Here is a 26,017-nt window from a genome sequence, read left to right as displayed (position 1 = left end):
GAGAAAGGAGAGAGGGAGGGAAAGAGATGGAGCTGGAAGTGGAGAAAGGGAGGCAAGAAGAAAGACATAGAGAGAGAAATGTGGAGAGAGAGAGGGAGTGCCAATGAAAAGATGGAGAGAGAATGTTTATTCTTGGGAGTGAGAGAGAGAGACGAAGAAGGTGAGATGGAGAGAAGGGGGGACACAAGGAGAGAGAAGGAGAGATGGAGGGAAGAGGGAGAGAGAGAGAGAGAGAGAGAGAGAGTTGAGGGGGAGATATAGAGAGAGGTGGGAGAAAAAGGGAGAGAAAGGAAGGAAGAGAGCGAGGACATGAGAGAGAGGAGAGAGGAAGGTAGAGAGGAACATAAGTGAAAGATACATAAAGAGAAAGGCGGGGAGAGTGAGAGGGAGTGATAACGAACATGGAGAGAGAGGGAGAGATGAGGAAGGAGGGATGAAAGATGGATGGGGGGAGATAGGGAGAGAAGGGGAAGAGAGAGAGTGAGAGAGAGATTGGTATATATGAAGAAAGAGTGTGTATGTTTTGGGGGTGATATATAAATACAAAAGAGGGACAAAGGGATATAGAGATATAGAACAAAAGTAAAGAGAGTGAAGAGATAGATAAATATGGAGAGAGATATCATGTGTGTTTGGGGGGGTGAGGTAGAGAGAGAAAGAAGGAGAGATGGAGGGAGATATAGATATAGATGGAGGAGGGAGAGAGGGAAGAAGATTTATTGCACTAGATGCATTGATTTCAGTATAGAAGGTGATTTCTAATCCTATTTGATTGCTTGCAATAAATGAGATAAATTAAATTAGAGGGGAGAGTGGGAATGAAGAGAGAGATAAGGAGACGAGTGAGATAGGGAGAGAAGAATAAGAGAGAGAGGGAGACACAAATATGGAGGGGGAGAGAGGAGGGGAGAGAGAAGGAGAGAGGGAGGGAGAAAGTGATAGGGTTGGAGGGCAAAGAAAGAGAGAGAGAAAGAGGGATGGGGGAAGAGAAAGGGATAGATAGGAAGGATGAGAGAGAGGAGGAGAGAGAGAGAGAGAGAGGAGGAGAGAGAGGGAGATGGATTTGGAAGGGGAGATAGGGAGGAAAGAAGAAAGACACGGAGAAAGAGAATTTAAGAGTGAGAGAGAGAGGGAGTGACAAGGGAGAGATGGAGAGATTGTGTGTATGTTAGGTGGTGAGATAGAGAGACAAAGAAGGAGGGATGGAGGGAGATATATATATATATATATATATATATAGATATGGAGGGGGGAGAGGGAAGAATATTTCTTACACTAGATGAATAGATTTTAACATACATGGTGATTTCTAATACGCTTTGATTGCTTGCAAGAGATAGAGGGAGTGAGAGAAAGGAGAGAGGGAGGGAAAGTGATGGAGTTGGAAGTAGAGAAAGGGAGGCAAGAAGACAGACATAGAGAGAGAGGGAGTGCCAATGAAAATATGGAGAGAGAATGTTTATTCTTGTGAGTGAGAGAGAGAGACGAAGAAGGTCAGATGGAGAGAAGGGGGCGATGCAAGGAGAGAGAAGGAGAGATGGAGGGAGATAGTGAGAGAGTTGGACGAAAGAGGGAGAGGGAGAGAGAGAGAGAGAGAGAGAGAGAGTTGAGGGGGAGATATAGAGAGAGGTGGGAGAGAAAGGGAGAGAAAGGAAGGAAGAGAGCGAGGACATGAGAGAGAGGAGAGAGGAAGGTAGAGAGAGGAACATAAGTGAAAGACACATAAAGAGAAAGGCGTGGAGAGTGAGAGGGAGTGATAATGAACATGGAGAGAGAGGGAGAGAGGAGAGAAGGAGGGAAGAAAGATAGATGGGGGGAGAGAGGGAGAGAAGGGGAAGAGAGAGAGTGAGGGAGACAAAGAGGGAGGGAGAGATTGGTATATATGAAGAAAGAGTGTGTATGTTTTTGGGGTGATATATAAATACAAAAGAGGGACAAAGGGATATAGAGATATAGACCGAAAGTGAAGAGAGTGAAGAGAGAGATAGAGAGAGGAAGAGATAGATAAATATGGAGAGAGAGATCATGTGTGTTTGGGGGGTGAGATAGAGAGAGAAAGAAGGAGAGATGGAGGGAGATATAGATATAGATGGAGGAGGGAGAGAGGGAAGAAGATTTATTGCACTAGATGCATTGATTTCAGTGTAGAAGGTGATTTATAATCCTATTTGATTGCTTGCAATAAATGAGATAAATTAAATTAGAGGGGAGAAGGGGAATGAAGATAGAGATAAGGAGACAAGTGAGATAGGGAGAGAAGAATAAGAAAGAGAGGGAGACACAAATATGGAGGGGGAGAGAGGAGGGGAGAGAGAAGGAGAGAGGGAGGGAGAAAGTGATAGGTTTGGAGGGCAAAGAAAGAGAGAGAGAAAGAGTGATGGGGGAAGAGAAAGGGATAGATAGGAAGGATGAGAGAGAGGAGGAGAGAGAGAGAGAGAGAGGGAGAGAGAGATGGATTTGGAAGGGGAGAGAGGGAGGAAAGAAGAAAGACACAAAGAAAGAGAATTTAAGAGTGAGAGAGAGAGGGAGTGACAAGGGAGAGATGGAGAGATTGTGTATATGTTAGGGGGTGAAATAGAGAGACAAAGAAGGAGGGATGGAGGGAGATATATCTATATATCTATATATATATATATATATATATATATATATATATATATATATATATATATAGATAGATGGAGTGGGGAGAGCGAAGAATATTTCTTACACTAGATGAATAGATTTTAACATACATGGTGATTTCTAGTACGATTTGATTGCTTGCAAGAGATAGAGGGAGTGAGAGAAAGGAGAGAGGGAGGGAAAGAGATGGAGTTGGAAGTAGAGAAAGGGAGGCAAGAAGAAAGACATAGAGAGAGAAATGTGGAGAGAGAGAGGGAGTGCCAATGAAAAGATGGAGAGAGAATGTTTATTCTTGGGAGTGAGAGAGAGAGACGAAGAAGGTGAGATGGAGAGAAGGGGGCGACACAAGGAGAGAGAAGGAGAGATTGAGGGAGATAGTGAGAGAGTTGGAGGGAAGAGAGAGAGAGAGAGAGAGAGAGAGAGAGAGAGTTGAGGGGGAGATATAGAGAGAGGTGGGAGAGAAAGGGAGAGAAAGGAAGGAAGAGAGCGAGGACATGAGAGAGAGGAGAGAGGAAGGTAGAGAGAGGAACATAAATGAAAGACACATAAAGAGAAAGGCGGGGAGAGTGAGAGGGAGTGATAATGAACATGGAGAGAGAGGGAGAGAGGAGAGAAGGAGGGAAGAAAGATAGATGGGGGGAGAGAGGGAGAGAAGGGGAAGAGAGAGAGTGAGGGAGACAAAGCTGGAGGGAGAGATTGGTATATATGAAGAAAGAGTGTGTATGTTTTGGGGGAGATATATAAATACAAAAGAGGGACAAAGGGATATAGAGATATAGACCGAAGGTGAAGAGAGTGAAGAGAGAGATAGAGAGAGGAAGAGATAGATAAATATGGAGAGAGAGATCATGTGTGTTTGGGGGGGTGAGATAGAGAGAGAAAGAAGGAGAGATGGAGGGAGGTATAGATATAGATGGAGGAGGGAGAGAGAGAAGAAGATTTATTGCACTAGATGCATTGATTTCAGTGTAGAAGGTGATTTCTAATCCTATTTGATTTCTTGCGATAAATGAGATAAATTAAATTAGAGGGGAGAGGGGGAATGAAGAGAGAGATAAGGAGACGCGTGAGATAGGGAGAGAAGAATAAGAGAGGGAGGGAGACACAAATATGGAGGGGGAGAGAGGAGGGGAGAGAGAAGGAGAGAGGGAGGGAGAAAGTGATAGGGTTGGAGGGCAAAGAAAGAGAGAGAGAGAAAGAGTGATGGGGGAAGAGAAAGGGGTAGATAGGAAGGATGAGAGAGAGAAGGAGAGAGAGAGAGAGAGAGGGAGTGACAAGGGAGAGATGGAGAGATTGTGTGTATGTTAGGGGGTGAGATAGAGAGACAAAGAAGGAGGGATGGAGGGATATATATATATATATATATATGGAGGGGGGAGAGGGAAGAATATTTCTTACACTAGATGAATAGATTTTAACATACATGGTGATTTGTAGTATGATTTGATTGCTTCCACTAGATGCATTGCTTTTAGTTTAGATGTTTATTTTTAATGATATTTGATTGTTTGCACTAGATACATTGATTTCAGTGTAGATGTTGATTTCTAATCCCATTTGATGGCTTTCACTTGATGCATTGATTTCCGTGTAAATGTGATTTGTAATCCTATTTGACTGTGTGCGTTAGATGCATTGATTTTAGTGTATATGCTTTCTAATTCTATTTGATTTCTTGCACTAGAAGGATTTTTTTTTTTTTTTTTTCTTGGTAAATGCTATTCTATTAAAAAAGTAAAAAGATATGTACAATGATCAGAGCCGCACAGGAGGCCGAAGCCAATCCTTTAGCAAAAACTCAGGGATTTTACAATAGGTGCTGTTCACAGGATGAACAATGCAGATCTTGAGAAACTGATTGCTATCCCTGACATCTTGACAAAAAATAACCAGACTATGATACTCCCATCCTTCAGTAGTTTCAAAAATACATTGATATCTGTCAAGACTGACTGTATAACATAGAAAAAATTCTGAATTTTCTAGCAGTGCTATATCCATCTGAAGCCTAAGACAAAAAAGACTCGAGACTTGAATTGTAAAACCATAGACACGGAGTCAAAAAACATAACAGGCACCCGGAGTCGCATCTGTCAGCTTGACATGGAGAGGCCAAATTCTCTTCCTTCCGTGGACTTGGAGAGGCTACCCATGTGACATAGCCTTCTTCGTCCATCAGCGGTTCTCTAGCCGAGTCCGTTACCAGGTGTAAAATTCCAGAAGGGAAATGAGCTGGTTCTCTGACTTTGTCTTCTTCCATGGCCTGAGCGGGTTGCTGAGGAACATTCGAAGCAGGGGCTCCGTCGTTGATGAGGTCCGGTTGATAAACCACTCCCGTCATATCTCCGAGCAGAACGCCTTCATTCTGAGAACTGGGGGAAGCCGGAGGGGTCGAGCTGGTATGGTGGGTTGCCTCTTCAGAGATGAACACAGAGAAATTCACAGTGACCGTCGGTTTATTAATCCGACTCTGGAAGACAAAACTGGACGACTGGTAAGAGCTATTTGGGTTGGCTCCCTCCTGGTCAGACGACGGAGAAGAGGGCTGAGCCAATGCAATTGGAGTTAGCTGTCGGGGCTCTGAAGGCGAGGGGCTTACTCTGATACCAGAGCGACCACCCCTTCGCGGAATGCCTCGACTGCGAGGCATTGGGGAAGCGCCAGGGAACCTAAGAAAACAGCTGAGACTGAGAAGAACCGGCGGAGCAGGGGTGCTATGGAGGCCCGAAATGTTGCAGAGCCAAACGACAGAGGCCACAGGAGGGACGAGATGGAGCATCTGAGACCACAAGGTGATAAAAAGGCAGAAGGAAAAGCCCGCAGCGGGAGAATGAAGGCGCGTCATGTTGGAGAGCGCGAACCAGGACGAAAGGGCCATGCGCGCATTGAATTGTAGCGCCGTCCAAGACTGAGCAGACATAAATTCATTTGCGATGAGCCTTAATATGGCTTTTTCCATGCGGGCCGGAAGATCAGCCTCCTGCCGGCTGGCAATCCAGGTGGCTTGGCAATAAGCCATGTCCTTAAATGCTGAGGTTGACACCCGCATCCGGGTGCTTATTCTTCCCCTGAGAATTGTCTTGTATGATGATTTCCTGTATCTTGGCAATTTGTTCCCTGGAGTTTAAGTTGTCTATAGTGCCTTCATAGTACCCATCCATAGCCTCCACTCCGATATTGGCAAGTATATCAGCAAGCTTGTTTCCTTCCCTTCTGGTGTGTTTGAATACAATTGCTTGGTGCTGGGAGAGCCAGTGATTTATTAACTCAAGCCTCTGGGCCATCCTCCAACTGTTGCTTACCTTGTGAATGGAGGAACCATGCTGAAGCTTTGTGATCATTCTGATTAATATTTGCGAATCGCCTTCTATGATGAGAGGGAAATATTCCTTTTCATGAGCTATTTTGAGACCTCGCCATAATCCTTCCAGTTCTGCAGAGTTGTTGGTGTCCCATCCTATCGATCCCCTGTATATACAGTGAGGGTTACCCATATGATCCCTGAAGGCTCCTCCGTATCCGGCTTTCCCAGGATTTCCTTTGGAAGCCCCGTCAAAGTTGAGCTTGTGCATTTCTAAGGGCGGCGGTGACCAAGAGGTAGCTTCCTGACTGTGCAAAGTGAGGTTCTTCTTATTGATTGAGTTTTGCTTTATTTGAAGTTCCCAGTTGCCCCAGATTGTTTTTTCCAAAGGTGTAGTGGGAAGGTCTTCTGTGTGCCATTCTTTAATTGAAAGAGTCTCCATGATGTTTTGATGGAACTTGTTCCAGATTTGGTCTAGAGGCAGCATTTGATCTTTGAATATTCTTTTGTTGCGCTCTTTCCATATATTCCACATAAGAAGACCGGGTATAAGTTGCCACAAGTTATTGAGGAGGTTGCTTTGAAAAGGCTTTTGACTCCATTCTCGTAAGGTGGCTTTGAGGTCTCCTTGCACTCTTCCCTCTCTTTGACAGCGGAAGGCTACCTTCTCCCAAAGTTTCCTCCCTGTTTGGCAGTTTTGCATGAGATGGAGTGTTGTTTCCTCCTCTTGCCTGCACATGTAGCAAATAGAGGGACCCGAGAAGCTTCTTTTTCTGAGATTGTCCCATGTTAAGATTCTGTTATGTCCTAGGAGCCAAAGGAATGTGGAGACTTTCGGCCAGTTGGAAGTGTGCCAGATTCTATCCCATAGGTTATCTTTGTTTATCTGCTCTTGTATTATGATGCTGTAGGCTTCCTTTGTAGTGAAGATTCCTTTTTCTCCATAACCCCACCGTAAGATGTCCACTCCTTCTGAGACTGCTATTTGCCTCTTCTGTAATTCTTCATTGAGAAGATATTGAATTTGAGCCGGGCTGTTGGGTATAATTTGACTTGCGTTTTGCCAATGCCGAAATCCTTGAGTTATATCTGTGGTCCAGAATTGATTGACTTTGGAAAGGTCATTTATCTCCCTCTCAAGGATAGGAGTATCCTGGAGAATGTCCTTTATTTTTGGAAGTTGCTGCCAGGAGTCCTTCCAGAAACGAGCTGATGAGCCATTTTTGATTTCCCAGAAGCAATGAGCTTGGATGAGATTCCTATGTTGTATAGCTGAGTTCCAAATGACTGATCCCTTGCTCATCTCAGTCATGCGTATTATTTCTTCCATAGGGCAGTTGTTGGCATACTTTGCTGTCCATAGGGAGGCCCATGGAGTGTTGGGATGGGCAAGCCATCTCCACCAGATTTTTGCGCCCATTGCTTTGTTGCTGTTCTCAGGATCTCTCAGACCAATACCTCCTGCTTTTTTAGGAAGGCAGACTTTGTCCCATTTTATCAAAGCCCATTTGCGGTTTTGGCCTGAGCCTCCCCACAGAAAATTGCGCTGAAGATTTTTGATTTCTTTTAGAACCCATTTGGGTGCCGCCAAAATGGAGAAAAGATAAAGGGGCATGGAGTGGAGGACTGCCTTGATAAGAACAATTCTACTGGCCATATTCAGAGCTCGATTAGTCCATAGAAATAATCTCGATTCTAGCTTTTCGAGCAATTGTTTCCAGGATGAATGCTTGAGAGCAGAGGCCATAAGAGGGGCTCCGAGATATTTGGATGGAAGGGAGGCACATGTAAAACCCAAAATTCGACTTATAGCTTTCTGAGTTGGGACAGGGGTGTTGAAGAAAAAGATTTGGGATTTGACTCGATTGATTAGGGCTTCGGACGCCTCAGAGAAGGTAGACAAAATGGATTTGATGAGGCTGGCTTCCTGGACCGAAGGATGGCCAAAGAGCATGTTGTCGTCAACGAATTGCTGGTGGGAGTGTGCAGGGGAATTGTTGAAAGAGAGGCCTCTTAACCGATTTTCGAGCCTAGCTGCGGTTATACTTCTACCCAAGCCTTCAGCCATGATCACAAAGAGAAAAGGAGACAGAGGGTCTCCTTGTCTGATCCCTCTGGAGGGACGGAATGTAGCGGAGGGAATGCCATTAATTAACACAGAGAAGAAAGCTGAAGATAAAAGGTTATAAATCCATCTGACCCATGTATTAGCAAATCCGAAGGCAAGAAGAATTTTTTGAATGTAGACCCAACTGAGACTGTCAAAAGCTTTGGAAAGATCTAACTTAAGCAACATACCTGGCTTTTTGGTTTGCTTTAGGGAGTGGATTATCTCATGAGTTAAGATTATCCCATCTGTTATTTGTCGTCCTTCAACGTATCCAGATTGCTCAGGCGAGATGATGAGAGGGAGGAGCGGCTTTAATCTCGTTGCTATTACTTTGGAGATAATTTTGTAAATGAGATTGCAGAGAGCGATAGGTCTGTATTTGTCAGGTGTATTGGAATCTTCCCCCTTAGGAATTAAGGCAATGAAGGTAGCATTTAAGCTTGGATACAGCCATCTGAGAGTTCTGGATTCTTCCACGACCTGCCATACCTCAAATTTTATCAGATCCCAGAATTTATGGAAAAAAATCGATGTAAAGCCATCCGGACCTGGCGCTTTCCCCTCCTTCATTTGTTGAACAGCTTCTTCAACTTCCTGTAGGCTAATTGGCTTGATGAGAAGATTATTATGTTCCTCTGTTATTATTTTGGGTATACTCTTTAGAAGTTTGTTGATAGCCGGTATTCTGTTGATGTTGGGTTCCTGAAGGGCTTCCTTGAAGTAGTTGAGAAATTCCCCTTCAATCCCGTCATGAGTTTCAATTTTCTCCCCCTGGACATTCTTAATGTGAGTGATGCAATTTGTCATGCGACGCTGTACAGTGGTTTTGTGAAAAAAATTTGTGTTTTTTTCACCATTCTTTAACCATCTGATTCTTGATTTTTGTCTCCATAGTATCTCCTCTTGTTTGTCTCTTTCTATGATTTTTGATTCTGTGACCTGTTCTAGTTTGGTTAGTTCCTCCGTTCGCCCAGCAGTGATGATGGTTTGCTGAATATTCTTCATCTCTTCATTGAGCTTGGCTTGGGCGCTGAAGATGTTTCCAAACGATGTGTGATTCCATTTTTTGATAGCCCCTTTTAGGTGTTTGAGTTTTTGCTGGAATCGAGACATGCAGGTCCCTTCAGGTGGGATGAAGTTAGTCCAGGATGATTTGACTAGCTCTTCAAAATCCGGGTGAGAGAACCAAAATTCCTCAAACCGAAAGGGTCGTTTGAGATTCTTGCCTGGTCTATTCCATTGAAGCTCAATAGGCCAATGATCGGATCCAGAGAAGGGGAGAATGGAGGCTGTGAACTCCCCTCCTAAGTGAGTAGCATTATCTGAGATGAGGAATCTGTCAAGACGTGAGGCTATTTGCTGCGAACCTTCCCTTTTGTTGGTCCATGTGAATAGGCCGTTACTGGTAGGAATGTCTATCAACCAGTTATTATTAATGAAGTTTTTTAGAATGTTGCCATCACTGTTCGCTTGGCTTCTGCCTCCCTGTTTTTCTTCCATGCTGGCTATCATGTTGTAGTCACCTCCTGTGATCCATAGAGGGAATGGCCTATCTTTATTTAGATCCGACAGTGAGGTCAGGATTTGGGCTTTTTGAGCCGTTTCCTGAGGAAAATATACATTGGTTAGCAATCCATGAGTATTAGTACCTGAGAGATGGAAGGTAGCCTGGATGAAGCTTTTATTGGCTTGCATGTTATTGAGATGGATAGCTCGGGCATCCCAAAGGATTGCTAGACCTCCTGAAGCTCCTTGAGCGTCAACAGCTGCAACTAGTCCACCTGGCCAAACTTTCGCTGCAATTTTTTCCAAAGTTATTGAGCTGCATTTCGTCTCCTGCAAAAATAGGATACTTGGTTTTTCTTGCATTAGCATATTTTTTAGTAGTCTGCCTTTTCTGGGGCCATTGAGGCCTCTGATATTCCATGATATCAATTTCATTGAGAGGGGTGGGGGTTTGTGTCGAAATAGTTGGTCAGTTTGGCATACCTCCCTGACTCCACTAGTATCTCTCCAATCTTGATAGTTCTTTCTAGTGTAGTTTTTCTTCCTCTCTTTTTGTTGTCCTTGGTGATGAATTTTCCATCCCAAGGACTTCCTGTTTGGACGCCTAGAGAATATTTTTTCCGTGCCTTGTTCAGGACTTCTACTAGGTTGTCCACTTGTGTCTCCGGTATTTTTTCAAAATTTCCCGTCTTGCATGCGAGTTCCAAGTTCAGAATGTCCAGCTCCCCAATGTCTAATGGTTCTGTGTCCTCTTCCATGTTCTGTGGTGCTTGAGAGCTTCCTTCTTTCTCCTGTGAGTCTTTTTTGTTTCGCTGCAAGTATTCAACCTCCATTTCGTGAGATTGTCCTGGCGTGGTTTTGGCTGGAGTATTCAGGCTTGCTGGCTCATGGGATTTCTTTCCTGCTTGTCTTGATGTCTCGGCTATATGTTCCTGATGTTCCCCTTTGTCTCTCGCTTTTTCTTTCTCCGGATTTTGCTCATCATCCGTGTCCAGAGCTTCAAATCTGTTACTGATTGTGGGCATTGCCTTGGTTACTGGATTTGTCCGGGGATTGCCTGTAGCTTTCTTGTTACCTCTCCGTCGATTTTTTACTTTGGTGAATCCATCTGAGTTTTGATTATCATTGCTTCCTTGGGGAGGGGGTTGCTTGTTTTGAGGACAGTCTCTGAAAAGATGCCCTATTTCATGGCATTTTCTACATCTAAAAGGCACATGTTCATAATCTATAACTTGAGTCCATTCAGAGTCTTCATGGAAGAAACTTACCGTGTCTGGTAGCGGTTGCTTGAGATCCATGTAGACACAGATCCTGGCGTAGGATGTATAGCCGCATAGTTTTGTTTCTTCAGCAATCTTTACAAACTCGCCAATGGCATTCCCAATCTCTTGCAGAGATTTTTCCTCCCAGTATTCCCACGGCAGTGAGTAAAGCCTTATCCACACTGGCGCATAGCTTAGATCCTCCTTGTCTGGGTTGAATCTTTCTACCCAGCCTTTGAGATATAGTCCCGCGGAGTTGAAAAAATAGGGGCCTTGATCTAGTATCCTATTGCGGTCTTCCAGGCAGTTAAACACCACAGTAAAGAAGCCCTTGGCTCCTAGATGCAGCGAGAGGTGCCCCTTTGGGTGCCATTTAGTATTTATCCAGCTTCTCAGTGCTCTTTCCGTCGGCCATATTCCTATGAATTTGCCAATCAGCGCATGGTCTCTCATGTATTGTATTCTGGCGTTGATGCGCTCGCTTGGGAAGTACACTTTTGGTTTAGTCGTTGCTACAGGCTTACAAGTTGAAGAACTGGCTTTGTTTCTTTCATCTTCTTCAATATTCTTTCCTTTCTGCTGTCTGTTATCCAAGCCGTCGCTGCTCATCTCATTCTCATTTTCTTTGTCGGCCGTATGCATAAAATCATTTTCCGGATTGGGGGGAGGCCCGTGGCCCTCCCGCGGAGTGGGATTCATGTTGGCCTGTTCCGTATGGGCACTTTCCTCTGTTTTCTGGCGCGCCAGAGTCTGCTTTGCAGTACCTTGAAAGTCAGTTCTGCCGTTTGCAGGGTTCTCAGAAACCCTAGGGTTTGCAGCAGTCCCGCTCTGCCTCCCTACATTCACCTTTACGGAACCTAGAAGGATTTATTTTAGTGTAGATGTTGATTTCTAATTATATTTGATTGCTTGTACTGGATGTATTGATTTCACTGTAGATGTTGATTTTTTATTATATTTGATTGTTTGCACTAGATGCATTGATTTCAATGTAGATGTCGATTTCTAATCTTGTTTGGTTGCTTGCATTAGATGCATTGATTTCAATGTCTAAATGATTTGTTCTTATCATATTTGATTTCTTGCATTGGATGCATTGACTTTAGTGTAGATGTTGATTTCTAATTTGATATAGCTAGATGTGTGATGGTAAATTAATTTTAAAGTGATTGGATTAATAGTGTAATTGATTTTAGTGCAAGCAAAAAACAAATATTGGAAATGTGCATTGATTTTTGTGTTATAGTAGTTCAACTTATTAATATTGGAGAGCAAGAGAGAAAAGATAAGATGTTTACTAAAATAGCTTGAGTTAAATATATAAATGGTTTACAATTTCAACTGCACTTTCCATATAATCAATATGAAAATATAGAAAAACTAACAGTTGAGATTGATCACAATGAAGAGTATTTGTAATTGACTACATTCTTATTATTCACATGTTTTTCCATTCAAAACTATTACATTGTCACTTTGCTTACATAGTTTTTATTTCATCATTTTTCATAATTAAAGTTATTAACAATATCTATCATCTCAATAGATTGAGGTAATTCAAAAAATTTAAAATTAAAAGTACTCTTCAAGATATATTTAATAACACCTAGAGGGACACTATTAAGAATTAATTAGTTGTCAAAAACTATGATACCTAAAATTAAATGAAATAGATGTACAATATCAATCCTCCTGCAAGTTATTGACAAGATTGTCTTCCTTCTTCATCACCAACTAATTACTAATCAACAATTACATGCACATATAGAAATATAACATTAAAATTGTAACATTCACAAATATTACCATCCAAATCCCAACACATAAATAGAAAAACCACTCAAAGCATCCAAACACAGACACACACAAACCACTCAAAACATCCAAACATAAACTTACAAACCATTCATGGCAAGCAACATAGACTAAATTAAGCAACATAATTATATGGTCATATGAGGCAAAGAAAAAATAGATGTAAATTTCAAAGTATGAAGTTTATTTCAAACATATACATAATAGTGATAATCTAAAAATATGAAATTGTTGCCTTGAGTTGGAACGAACCTATATCCATCTAACTTTGGATCTATCATGTGCCGAGAAGGATCGAATTCCTCGAGGTACAAACCCTTCCTCAAATTCTATATTCGAAAAATAAGGTTTGCTCCTCTAGGGATTTCATCCCTCTCGGCACATTATAGATTTGGAGTTAGATGGATCTAGGATGTTTATTGTTATTATGAGTTGCTTTCCGTAGGTCATGGTTAATAAAGGTGGGCAACAAAACTGAATCTTGTAGGCATCGTGTTGTGGTTTTCAATAAGAAAAATGGATTAATTTCCAAGCATATCTACCTAACCTATGTTAATAGTCTTTTTGCATGATGAATATGATACGTTAAAATAACACATTTTAAATTTAACTCAATCAACTAAAAAATGCAACTTAAGAAACATATTGGGCCCTTGCATTGCAGGGCAACATCTAGATTTACAGATGAATGGTTCACATAGTACGTTGTGGAGTTACAATGATTGCACACTATTTTTGGTTACATTGGTTTACATATGGTTTATGTTTCTAATTTTATGATGGATGGGAACTTTTTGATTTATGGTTACTTCTACCCTACCTCTTTCACTCGCTAATGCAAACCTCTAATAGATTTGAGGCCATTATATAGAACTTGTGTGAGGTTTCTGGGAAGTTGTGACTGCTCATAGATTTTGTATTTGATTTTATTGAAATTCTGTTTAGAAATTGGGAAAAGCATAATTTTAAATTATTGAATTTACAGAACATGAATGTCTTAAAATTCTCTTAACAATTAATCCAATTAACACCACCAATTTTGATGAGAAAAACATAACAAATTAAAAACAATATCATGTTATATATATATATATATATATATTCAATGCATACACTATCCATTTATTTGTGACCATCCATCATTTTCACAAATTAGAAGCGTGATCTCCTATTGATTTCTATGAATTACAATCCCAATGAAGTTCATTTTCACACATTAGAAACTTATTTTAGTTTTTTATTAGGGAGAATAGACACTAGATAGATTATGATTTACAAAAATAGTAAATATATAATATGTATACTACAAAACATGCTCGATTGGTTAGGAGAACAGACTAGATATTCACAATGAAAAATAATAGATAATGTGTACAGTAAAACATGCTAGATTGGCTAGCAGAATGAACTAGATAGTCACAATGTAAAATAAACAGGAGCATAGCACACTTAGGTTAACAAATGGGATTAGATTTGGTAGTAATAACCTAAATGTGGTCTTCGTTGTTAAGGCATGCGATTAAAGTCAATAGTAATAACCTGAGTGGTCTTCGGATTTGGTCTTCAGTGTTGCCAAGGGTGTTCCTCATTGGGGGAGGAATGCCAAGGCATTGCTCAATATATCTTAAGCATTGATCTGTATCCCTCAGGTGACAGTGAAGGTTCTCCAAAGAGTGTAAGATGTTATCCTAGTGCTCAAAGTGGTCTATCAGAATTCTATTGAAGAATTTCAAATACCAATATTGATCAATGGTGTACATGTACTAATTAAAATAGTCTCGAGTATTCTTAGTCTACCAAAGGTTGGTGGTTTAAATCGACCACAGGGGGTAGAAGGGGGTTCTCCTATGTAACCTTATATTTACCTTTAGGAGCCATAATGAAAGGAAGATGAACACAAGAATTTTAATTACCTGGTAAAGTTTGGTCTAAGACTGGTGTCTCAAGTGCAGAGGTAATTAGCTTGCTGGCAGTTCACAGTAGCGATCTGGTTCACTAACTGGGCATTGTGATAGGCTCTTTTTGCTGACTGCATAATGGAAAAAGGCTCTGATCACTAATGTATTGAAACAACTAAAGGAGGGCTCCAAAATGGGTTTTGGTTTATTTTATAGACAAGAATGGCCTCCCATTGCAATTTGGACGTTAAACCGGAGTGGGTCCGTTACCATGGGAATGGGTATGGATGGAACGGTTAGATAATGTGTACGCCAAGGGTGAGTTGGAGTGAAGGGGGAAAGGATGTTGATATGATGGGAAAGGAACAAATAGGGGGTTCCATGTGGCACAATGGTATAGGCATGAGGTGGGGACGGGGGGCGCCACTTGGCAGGATTGGAGTGGAGCAGGAGCACAACAATCAATGGTCACAGTAGCTGGGAAATAGCGAAAGTGTATTTCAAAGAAGGGAGGGGGCGCAGTAAATGGTTTTAGGTACAGGGGTCAAAATGTGCCAGGGGGAATACATAACGAAAATGGTTTGTGGTGAAATAGCTTTTCAGACCGCCCCCTCGGTTAACTACTCACGGCGTTGATCACTATGATAGACTCCTGTGGGCACGAGACTTCGAGGTGGAAGCATCTTTACTAGAACAATCCAGAGTTTGGTAGTGCATACCAGACACACCTGGAAGGGAAGAAAGTTACAAATTTTCACCTCCAATATACACTATTATGCCACTTGGAACACATATGTGTTCCTTCAAGTGAGCATGCCAAAAATATTTGGGAGGCGCACTACGGTCCGATCATTGGACATTTTGGTGTAGACAAAATACTAGTGGTACTGTAAGAGTATTTTTATTGGCCAAAAATTCGTCAGGATGTTGGGAAGTACATCAGATTCTGCATTGCCTGCACCATTGCCAAAGAAACCATCAAGAAGAAAGGCCTATATACTCCTCTACCTACTCCTAGCCGGCCTTGGGAATCTATCTCCATGGATTACATGTCGAGCCTTCCTTCTACTAAGAATGACAATGATTGCATTTTCGTGGTCATCGACAAATTCTCTAAGATGACCATCATGGTGGCCTACAAGAAGAGTATCATAGCAAAGGCAACTTGTAAGCTCTTCTTTGAGCGAGTGTGGGTACACTTTGGGATCCCATAGTCCATTGTCTCAGATTTTGACAGTAGATTCCTGAGTGCATTTTGGTTAAGTCTCTAGTTGACACTGGATACAAAACTTACTATGTCCACGAATTTCCATCCCCAAGCTGATTTCCAAACAGAGGTTGTCAAGAGGATGATCGTACACATTATGCACATGTACAACTCGAAGCATCCATGCACATGGGATGAAAGTATCCCCTATGTCCATCACAGCTACAACAGAGCTCTCCACATCTCAACAGGCCACAACCCCTTTTAGGTAGGCTTGGGATTTCAACCATTATGTCCCATTGATGTCGTCATACCCTTTGCAATTACTCAAGCTGGTTCGGCTCACATCTATTCCCAAGCTGTCAGGGCTACCATTTTCAATGAGTGCATTCAAAACATCTGCTAGTATATCCATGATATATTGGATAGAGCCAATGCTAAGTACAATGAACACCATGATCACCTTCAGGTTTCGCACAAGTTCCAGTTGGGCAACAAAGTTTGGCTACATTTGCAGAAGGAGTGACTTGTTGGACCCCACTGCAAGCTTGACCTTCTCCAATATGGGCCATACACCATCACCAAGTTTGTGGGGGATAATTCCTTTGAGCTTAGAATTGCAACATTCCTTGGTCTACACCAATTGTTCAATGTAGACCGCCTGTAGCCATACTTTGCACCATTCCTAGACACATCTGACATTACAAAACAACACACACCAACAGAGTTGAATGCAGATTGCGTGGAACATGCCCAAACTGATCAGGTAATAGATACACAGATCAAGAACACTCGCGAATAGAGGATCCATCTCTATCAAGTTTTCAAAGTAGGCCAACTCCTTCACCAGGGCAAGCGGTCGCAAGGAACCATGTTCAACAAAAAATTTCTCACCTCATGGAGACTCTGGACACAGTGGGGACCATTGCTTCCTAAGGAGGGAGGATTGATCCAGGTGGATATTGGTGGCCACCCGCCTATCCCACCTATATCTCTAGTCAGTTTCATCTGTTTCCTTGCTTATTTCAGCATTTACTATTTTTAGGAGTTTTTTGGGTCTTAAACTTCCAGAGCAGTTTTGATCCCCTAAAAGGCGTATTTTTAGGTCTGCAGCAGGGTGGTTTCCATAAGCAGTGGCATGCTACATATCTTGTAGAACTCAAGAAGACCTTTCCAACAATGTATCATACGCACTAAACAGAGATAATATGACCGAGTTATGACCCCGGGAAGTTGGTTGTCCAATTAACCACAATGGGGCCCACAAACCCTTGGCATTCCATCTCCTCGGGTTAGGGTTTTCATTGTTTATGGTTTTCCCTTATTTTTAAATAATAAATAGGCCATTTAGCCCCATTTTAAAGTATTTTAGAGGCATGTAGCTGCCACATCTCTCCTCAGAGATAAGCTACACTCGCCCAAGCTAGTTCATTTCCATTATGTTTGTAAGCATAGTTCAATATTTTTCTATGAATGGAATGAAGTGTTATTTCTACTACATCTCTATATTTATTATTAAATCTGTAATTTGTTGTGTTCTTGCTTAAGTTCAGATTAAAAAATATTTAGCAATTCAAAATGTATTTAAATGAACTATATCATGTACTCTAAAAGCAACAAAAGAAAACAATTTTTTATGGATATAAAAATTTGAAATTGAAACCAATATAAGAAAAAAAATGAGCCTTTGGTAACTCCATGGAAAAGGCACCAAAAATTATGAGCCTTTTAGTTACCTTATAATTGTCAACATGTGGCTCATATGGAACTTTCCAGATATCATGCATTGTACATGCAGATCAAACTTTTTACTTTCATCGGATCATTTGTAGCTAAATTATCAATGATTACTTTTGTAGATGGGGTATATGAAGTTCACAAGGTTGGCAGAATTCTACAAATTTAATTCACAAGTAAAGCTACTAAAGCTACTTGCAGGAAAGTAAACACACTTGCAAAACATTGAACCTGCTTGCAGGAAAGTAAGCATGCTTGCAAGAAGTTAAATAAACTTGTAAGCAATTAAATATCACACTTGTGAGACTGAAAAACCACACTTCTACCTAGTGGGATTAGGAACCTTAACATTATAAACCCTAGCACAAGTAGAATAAACCACACATGTGGGAAATGAAAAGACTAATCCTTGCCAAAATGATTCATTTTTTTACTCAAACCAACAAATGTAATCATGCGTTGAGCACATTTATTCAACAACATAAATTAATGAAACCAATATAAAATGCACGCATGTCAAAAAAGAAATAAACATGAGTAATCAATTGCATAAATAAATTGATGCACGGATACTTTAATATGTAAGTAGATAAAATTGGAGAATAAGAAGTTAATTATAGAATTAAATAAAAAAAAATTCTACGTGAAGAAATCACTGAGGAGTTAAATCACTCAACTAGAAAAAGGAACTACCTAAATTATGCAACACTATGATCTATTAGAGTGATCCCTAACTCCATAGAACAATGTGTTGATTTTTATGATCACTTGTTACATTCATAACTTAAATAAATAAATGAACTAAACTAGTTAAAATAAATTAATATGTTATAAATATTCAAGGAAATAAATATGCAAAAAAGAAATAAATTAAATTAATTAATCAAATCATAAACTATGAAAATTATAAACTATAATTAAATAATATATTAATAATTATTTCATTACGATTTGGACATTTCTCTAAGAGTCCTCCTCCGTTAAATGAAAGCGTAATTCTTTGTATGCATAACATTTGTTTAAAAATAAAATAACAACTAATAAATGAGATCCGCAAGTTTATCATGGAGTTTGTTAATAATTATTAAACAATAAAAAAAATCATACATAATTCCAAAATAATTATTAAGAACTCAATTTATCATGTCTAATATTGATCCAAATTTAAATATTGGAATAACAAGTATGTAACAACATCAACTCAAGTTTACAATTAACTCAATGTTTCATTGGATCATGGGTCCAATGTTGACTCATGGTTTTGAGAGTTGTAGCACAAGAAATACAACAAAGAGTTGTAGCATTAGAATTGTGGAAGTGATTTGTAGTGTAATTGATGAGTTGTAAGAATGAAATGAATTGGAGTTCCCACAATGGGAGTTGAAGCAATAGCATGAGCTAAATTTACAATAATGGGTGTTGTATCAATGGCATGAACTAAATTTGCATCAATAGCAGTTATAGTAATAATGTGAATTATAGTCATAGCAGCAAGAGTCGAAAAAACCAAAGTTTCCAAAACAATGTGAAATTGAGTTGCAGCAAAGGGAGTTTCAAAAATAGACTTTGAAGTTATAGCATCGAGAGTTCAAACAATGAGAGTTGCAGTAAAAGTAATTACAGTAGTAGTTTGAGCTAGATTTATAACAATGGGAGTTGTAGCAATAGAGTTCAAAGTTGCAACAACATGGGTTTCAACAACGACAGTTGCAGCATCATGGTTTCCAATAGCAAGAGTTGCAACAACATGGGTTCTAACAACAAGAGTTGCAGCAATAACATGAAATAGATTTGCAACAACAAAAGCTACAAGAATTGAGTTTGGAGTTGCAACAAATTTAATGAAAACATCCCCTATGGAAATTTCACAACCCACCTAACAACTTTCCTGGTACAAATTTTCTTCAAATTAACTCAAAGAAAAATGAAAATGTGATCCTTTTCTAATTCTCGATCATAAACTCATGTAAAATACTAAGGAAGGAAATGGAAAACATTTTATGACTAAATCAAACACGTAATAATTAGAATGAACTAAAACAAGCTCATAAGAAAATGAAAACAAATTAATAATAAGGAAAAGAGGGCATAAACGGATGTCAATTTTGAGGCCCATAGATGTTCTCATCAAGAATGTGATGTGGAAGTTGGTGGACCCTCCATTTGGAACCAAACCAATTGGATGCAAGTGGGTCTTAAAGAATAAGTAAACATCAGGTCAATCACTTGACAAGCACAAAGAACAATTCATGGAATAAGGATTTGCATAGAAGAAAGGTGTTCATTATGAGGAAAATTTTGGCCCCACAACATAATGGTCCACCATTTAGACTCTTTTTTCCTTGATATCACAAAAGGGATAGAACTGTCACCAAATGGATGTGGATATTACTTTCTTGAATCGATACTTGAAAAGAGAATGTCTTCATGTCTCACCTAGAAGTTTTGTTTGAGAAGGGACGATAATAGAATGCATGTAAACTCATGAAATCCTTATATGGCATGAAACAAGAACTCCAATCCTATTATGAAAAGTCGATTGTGCATCTTCTAAAGTTTAATTTCAAAAACTTTAATCTTGATTATGGAACTCTATTTTTCAAAAAAGTTGGTAAAACTATTGTATATTTTGTGGTGTATGTAGGTGATCTATTGATGACAAGAAATGGTAAAATCTATATTATATCCATAAAGAAAGAGATGAAGAAAGGATTTGAGATGACAAATTTGGGACATCTTCACTTCTACCTGGGCGTTGAAGTGACTCAACATCCAAAATACATATTCATCTCCCAAAATAAGTACATTTGAATAGGATTGGCATGGCTATGTGCAACCTTCTTTTTACTCCAATGGAAGAAAATTTGAAGCTCACATCAAACGAATTTGATTAATTCAAGGATGCAACCAACTATATAAAACTTGTTTAAAGACTTATATACATTACCACCTCTACACTACATATTCATTTAGTGTTGGGATTCTTTATAAGATTATGAAAAAACCTTATGAAGGAAATTATTGCAAAACGAGTTCTGAAATACTTCAAGAGAACTAAACAGTTTGTACTCGATCACTTTAGCTTCATTGGATATTATAATTTAGAATTTGATTTGCATAAAGAATGTAAACTATAAACTCTAGGCTATCTCATTACTCTTGGGTCAACAACTATCTCTAGGAGGTCATGCAAATAGTCAATTTCAACAAATTCCACAACAAGGAAAAATAAGTGGTAGATACATGAGCATCAAAAGTAATTTCATGTCTTAGGAAAATACTTGAAGATATACAAGAGAAACAAGTGATTTGTACTCCTCTTTTAGTTGGCAATATTTTTGCAATCAAATTGGACCAGAACCTTAGACTCTATGATAGAACCAAGAATATAAACTAACTTGGAGCTCAAAATTTTGCTCAAAAATCAAAGTTATCATATTGGCATGGAACTTGAACAACCACATAGATGTCGTCACCATGATCCAACGGCACAAACGGCGTGTCAAACGAACGTTGTATGAAAAAATTATCTCGTTCTGATTGTTTTGGGAAACATTCAAAATTTTGTGCAGGGCTACCTAGTCAATAGGCTATAATGGTGACATGGCATACTGACTGGGCCTGCTAAATTTTCATATCACTAGGCTTCAAAAAGGGCCAATGACATCATGCCACTTTTCATAATCTTATTCATGATGAGTTGACGATTATTTATTGGTCAATTTTTTGCAGGTGGCATGGACCAATTAGAGGCCACCACGTGGCACCTCCGTGGCCACTAAAATTTTAGTGCAAGTCAATATTACACTCTGCAAGGTTCAAACTTGTCACCTCCCTTCAACTAAATTCCTCTCATACGAACGCACCATGGTAGTCCTTATTGAAAGGACCTTTGAATTATTATTTTAAACATTAAGTGGGCTTAGCATGGGGTTAATGGCTGAGGACTAGCCCCAACCCTAGTCACTATGCCCAAATGGACTAGGGGTAGGACCAAGGGCTGAGGCTCAGTCCTGCCCCTCCACCCTCGTATTAAAGATCCATTTTGGCACATCAAATCCCAACATTCATATCAATATCTTAGGGCTCATAAAATCCCATTTAGTTGCTTCATGCCCTAAACAAGTCACCCCTTTGAATGCCTCCTTCCCAGACAGTTTCATGACGTGAAGACATCCAAACATAGCCTCTGGAGGGACCAGCGTAGGTAAGCCCTTATGAAGGTGCGCTGCGGAGCAATTAATTCGACTTCCAGGGTGCTCTGCAGAGCACTTAGGCTTCCTTTCACCTGCACTAGGCGAGAATGAGCGAAATTCACATAGCATTTGGGGAATATTCTTATCTTTTGGAGTCATCTAGAAGTTTCCCTGACTTATCAACTCCTATAAGCTCAAAAATGGATGAGGAATGAGTTAAGGTGCATCCTATCCTCTCATCCCTTCCTCCATGGAACTAATTCTAGGTATGGAAGGCCATTCAATGCCACCATTAATGACAAAACCTCCTTCAACCTCCTATAAATTGACCACTCATCTAAGTGATCAGGGGCCGAACTATGTTGAATTATAAGGAGATAATGCTGCTATGATATTTGGCTTTGAAGAAAGTATTGTGATTCTACAAGTTTGTCATGCTCTTGATGTGATGTGGATGGGATCCAAGCTAGAGGAATGGCTTTGAATCATACACCAATGGTTGTAGTTCCTTCTTCTATCTAATAAAGAGTTTGAACCTTTTTCCCATATGTTTGTATTGTTTCATAATGCTTATATGTGTGAATTGTATTTGATTCCTTTCTCTTATATTCAATAGATCATATTCTTTGATCGGTTTCTGTCTTCTGTTGTGTTTACGGGGTACTTCTCAAGCGGATCAAGTACAGGAAGGAGCGACAGAATCGATACAAGGGAGACGAGAGGAAAGTGGAACTATAGGTAGGCATTCTATCTTCTCATATTATCTATTGTTTATAGGAAAAGTATAAAACACTTTAAACTGTTTTTCTAGATATAGCTACTTACCTTGGGAATTAGTATTTATCCATAGATGCTAAATTCTCCAAAAAAAATTGGCCACTCCGCTAGGGAAGACTCTTCTTTCCTAATAGCTTATCCACCTCCTAAGACATTCTTGTAGACCCTACTTGTGTTCATTGACTGTATTTCAGCTCTTTTGCATTGAATTTTGGTCAAAAATTGAGGTTAGATGACCCTTGAGTGGCCTCTTAGAAATCAGCATAGGCTTGGCCAGGGGACGGCGCTCTGCAGAGAACCCTTGAGTGAGAGACAATGCTTTGTAGCGCAGTTAGGCCCTCTTTGACCTGGGTTGATCAACCTTAGGTCAAATTCCCACCTTTAGAAAGTGTTTTTGCCAACTTTTCTCTGTTTGTTTGCTTGTTGTTTGATCAATGAATGTCATGTCTTAGAGAAAATGTTTCTATCTCCTTGTCTAGCCCTACTTTGATTTGATTGATTAATGTTTCTTAAAAGTTTTCTTTGTCATTATCAGTCTATAGTGAAAGTTAGAATACATTTGATTAATCTTTCTTCGAAAGAAAGTGTCGTAAAGTCTTCTTTTCCTTCGAAATAGAACTGTCGTCAAAGTCTTCGTTCTTATTAAAGATTGATTTATTATATGTGCATATTTCCTTTTTGTTCATCATAGCATTAAGGGATTTGAAAAGAAAAACTTGCATCGTTCATATTGTAGTTTGTGAATGCTTGAAAGGAATAGCTAGGGAAATTGCATTAGATGTGCTCTTTGCTCTTTGTCAAAATCTGATTTCTCTATCCCTACTAGCTAAGGATTTTAATTGTTAAATTGAATGGAAAGAGTGCTTATCATATTAGTTTCATTTTAGGAATTTCAAACATACATCACGTGGTGAACCTTGAAAGGAAAATTCTAAAGAATATCAAATTAAAATTTATCTGAATTTACCTAATGGAGCATTGTCACCTAACAAAAAACATTTAGTGTTTCTAGGCTAGAGACGTGTTTCGACGTCGTAAAACAAAGCAATTGTTGCTAACTTGTCTGCAATACATCCCAAGTGTGATACCTCATTCCACGTACGTGAGTATATCATAGCTCTTCCACGTACTTTCGTATATAGGGAAGTGTTATAATATGTAATGTATATGGGAATGCTCTTACTGTGTGGTTTTGCATTAGACAATGCTTATACGGATTGGCCTCCATGTACCGTTGGGTATATATGGGAGGACAACACTAGGTTTCTATCCATCCTTAGGTAACCAATTTGGCCATCTTGTATACTGTGATACACCGAACACAACATTCGGGGAGATTGCCTGCCCATACTTCTTGGTTCGCCTAGAGGTATTTTGCAGTTCACAATTGCTTGGTAAACCTTTTGCCTAGATTATCCTTCTTTTGTTTTGTTATGTTACTTTGATTAAAATACAATTAATTGAATGTGGATAACAACCTCCACGCTCACTCCTTAGTTGATCATAGGTTGAAACATATGGCGACAAATCCGGATTCCACCGATTAAGGAATTCCTTTTAATGGGAATCCTAGTCCTTTTCCTCCTTTCGGAAATATTGGTGCTCCTTATGTGGTGACATTGTCCCTTCCGTGATTTACCATTGGCTTGCCAATATGGTTATTTTCAACCTCCTTGGTTCAAAATGTCATGATTTCTCTGCAATCGAGTACACCTCCAACTAGACAAAATCAACCTCTAGTTGATCCTAAAGTTGACCCTTTTCCTTCTTCCTCGGTTTTTGCTTTCTTCCCTTCTTCCTCTTTACCTGGTGAAAGCATTAGTACTAGTAATAAAGTGGCTAAGAAGAAAAAGAAAGGGAAGAAGAAGAAGAAGAAAAAAATTTAGCATAGGGGAAATCAAGCAACTATTTCTTTGAATGCAACATCTGAGAAGAAACTGTCTGTCTAGCCTCACAAAGTTTGATATCCATGCAAACTTTGTCCGGGAGACCATCTTCTTAGAAATTGTCCTAATATTCCTCAAATCTTAGAAGAATGGTCTTCTCGTTCACATCATCCTGTATCATCAACTTCTGGAGATCATGCTGGTGACACACCATCAACTAGTGATAGTAAAGTTCATGGAAAGAAGGGTAAAGTTAAGTTTCCCTGTAGATTATGTGCAGGGGATCACCCCATTCACCATTTTCCCTCTCTCGATGAAGCCAAAAAAGTGTTAGATAACCGTCCTGCTTCACCGCAGTGACTTCCATCTGGTTACAGGAGACTTTCCCTTAATTCTTCACTAGTTGATGAATTGATTGACCAAAATAAATTGTCGATCAAACCCATTCTATATGAAAGTGACTCCTATGAGTCTATACCCAACCCAAATCAACAGGACGAGGTAACAGTTGACTTGATTTCACCTTCAGTAAATCGTACCTTTCCCGAAGAGAGTGAATATGATACCACTCAGGTTCTTTTTGTTTGTTCAGATTAAAATGAGCTTGGGAACAATCCACCTGTTCCATCAAGACAGGAGGAAAATATTCCGATTCTTATAACTCAAGGGGTTAATTCTCTTGTTTCTACGGGACCCCCTCCAAGTAGTCTGGTCACTTCTTTTGATTGGAATCAACTGGCAAGATTTCATCTTCCTTCTTATGTGCCTTTCCAGATCATAGTACAAGTTTGTAATATGATTGTATCAGGCACTAGTATAGATGAAGGTGCATCAGTGAGTATCCTTTCCTCAACTGCTTGGCAAGAGCTCAGTTCACCGCCACTAATGCTAGTTACCCAGAATCTATTGTCTTTTAATAGAGGAGCCAGTCAACCATTAGGGATCCTTCCTCAGTTGCCTATTACTTTGGGAGGAAAAATCATTTATCTGAACATGATGGTAGTCCCAAACCCTTTAGATTACAATTTACTTCTTAGATGTGACTATGTTTATGGCATGGGAGCTATTATTTCAACACTCTTTTGAGTGATTTGTTTCCCGCATGAAGGTATAATTGTCACCGTTGACTAGCTTACATTTCCCGGTCCAAATATGTCTTCTAGTTAACCATCTTCCCTAAATGGTCCTTTTGTACCAATGGTATCATCCCTGCCATGGGTCAATTTTGTGGCAACCAGTTCCATGCCTACATCGATGGACGATCAATTCCATGATGTTGTACATTATGTAATAGGGGCATTGGAACCAGATCTCTCTTTCCAAAGGATTTTTTTCCCATCAGATGAGAACCTCTTGGAAGTCATGACCTCTTATGAGTCGTGAACAAGGATATGAGGATAGTTCTTTTACTGTGTCAACCTTATTAAAAAATGAAGCAACTCCACCGAGGATAGTTCATTGTCTTGTGTCAACCTCATTAAAAAATGAAACAAGGAATATGAGGATAGTTCTTCTACTTTGTTAACCTCATTATAAAATGAAACAGGTCCATGAGGATAGATCTTTTACCATGTCAACCTCATTAAAAAATGAAACAGGTCTAAGGATAGTTCGTTGTCTTGTGTCGACCTCGTTAAAAAATGAAACAAGGAGTATGAGCATAGTTCCATGTCTTGTGTCAAGCTCGTTAAAAATGA

The 26,017-nt window shown here is 39.7% G+C and overlaps 1 protein-coding gene across 1 annotated transcript in view; it reads right to left on the bottom strand.

The window, feature by feature from the left end:
- Nucleotides 1-5,648: 5,648 nt before the first annotated feature.
- LOC149231583 (uncharacterized) overlaps nt 5,649-26,017 on the bottom strand; it is a 62,204-nt gene continuing 41,835 nt past the window's right edge. Inside the window, exons 2-3 of the mRNA XM_089381683.1 lie at nt 10,026-11,661; nt 5,649-9,858 (exon numbers count right to left, since the gene is read on the bottom strand). Coding sequence (XP_089237809.1) covers nt 5,649-9,858; nt 10,026-11,661 — 5,846 coding nt within the window. The remainder of the gene's footprint in view (nt 9,859-10,025; nt 11,662-26,017) is intronic.

The sequence above is a fragment of the Pinus tabuliformis genome, chromosome J, assembly GCF_031772625.1.
Source record: "Pinus tabuliformis cultivar Carrire ecotype Pingquan chromosome J, CPIR1, whole genome shotgun sequence".
Taxonomy (NCBI): domain Eukaryota; kingdom Viridiplantae; phylum Streptophyta; class Pinopsida; order Pinales; family Pinaceae; genus Pinus; species Pinus tabuliformis.
Note: the sequence above shows the minus strand (reverse complement) of the source record. Positions and strands in the feature narration are given on the sequence as shown.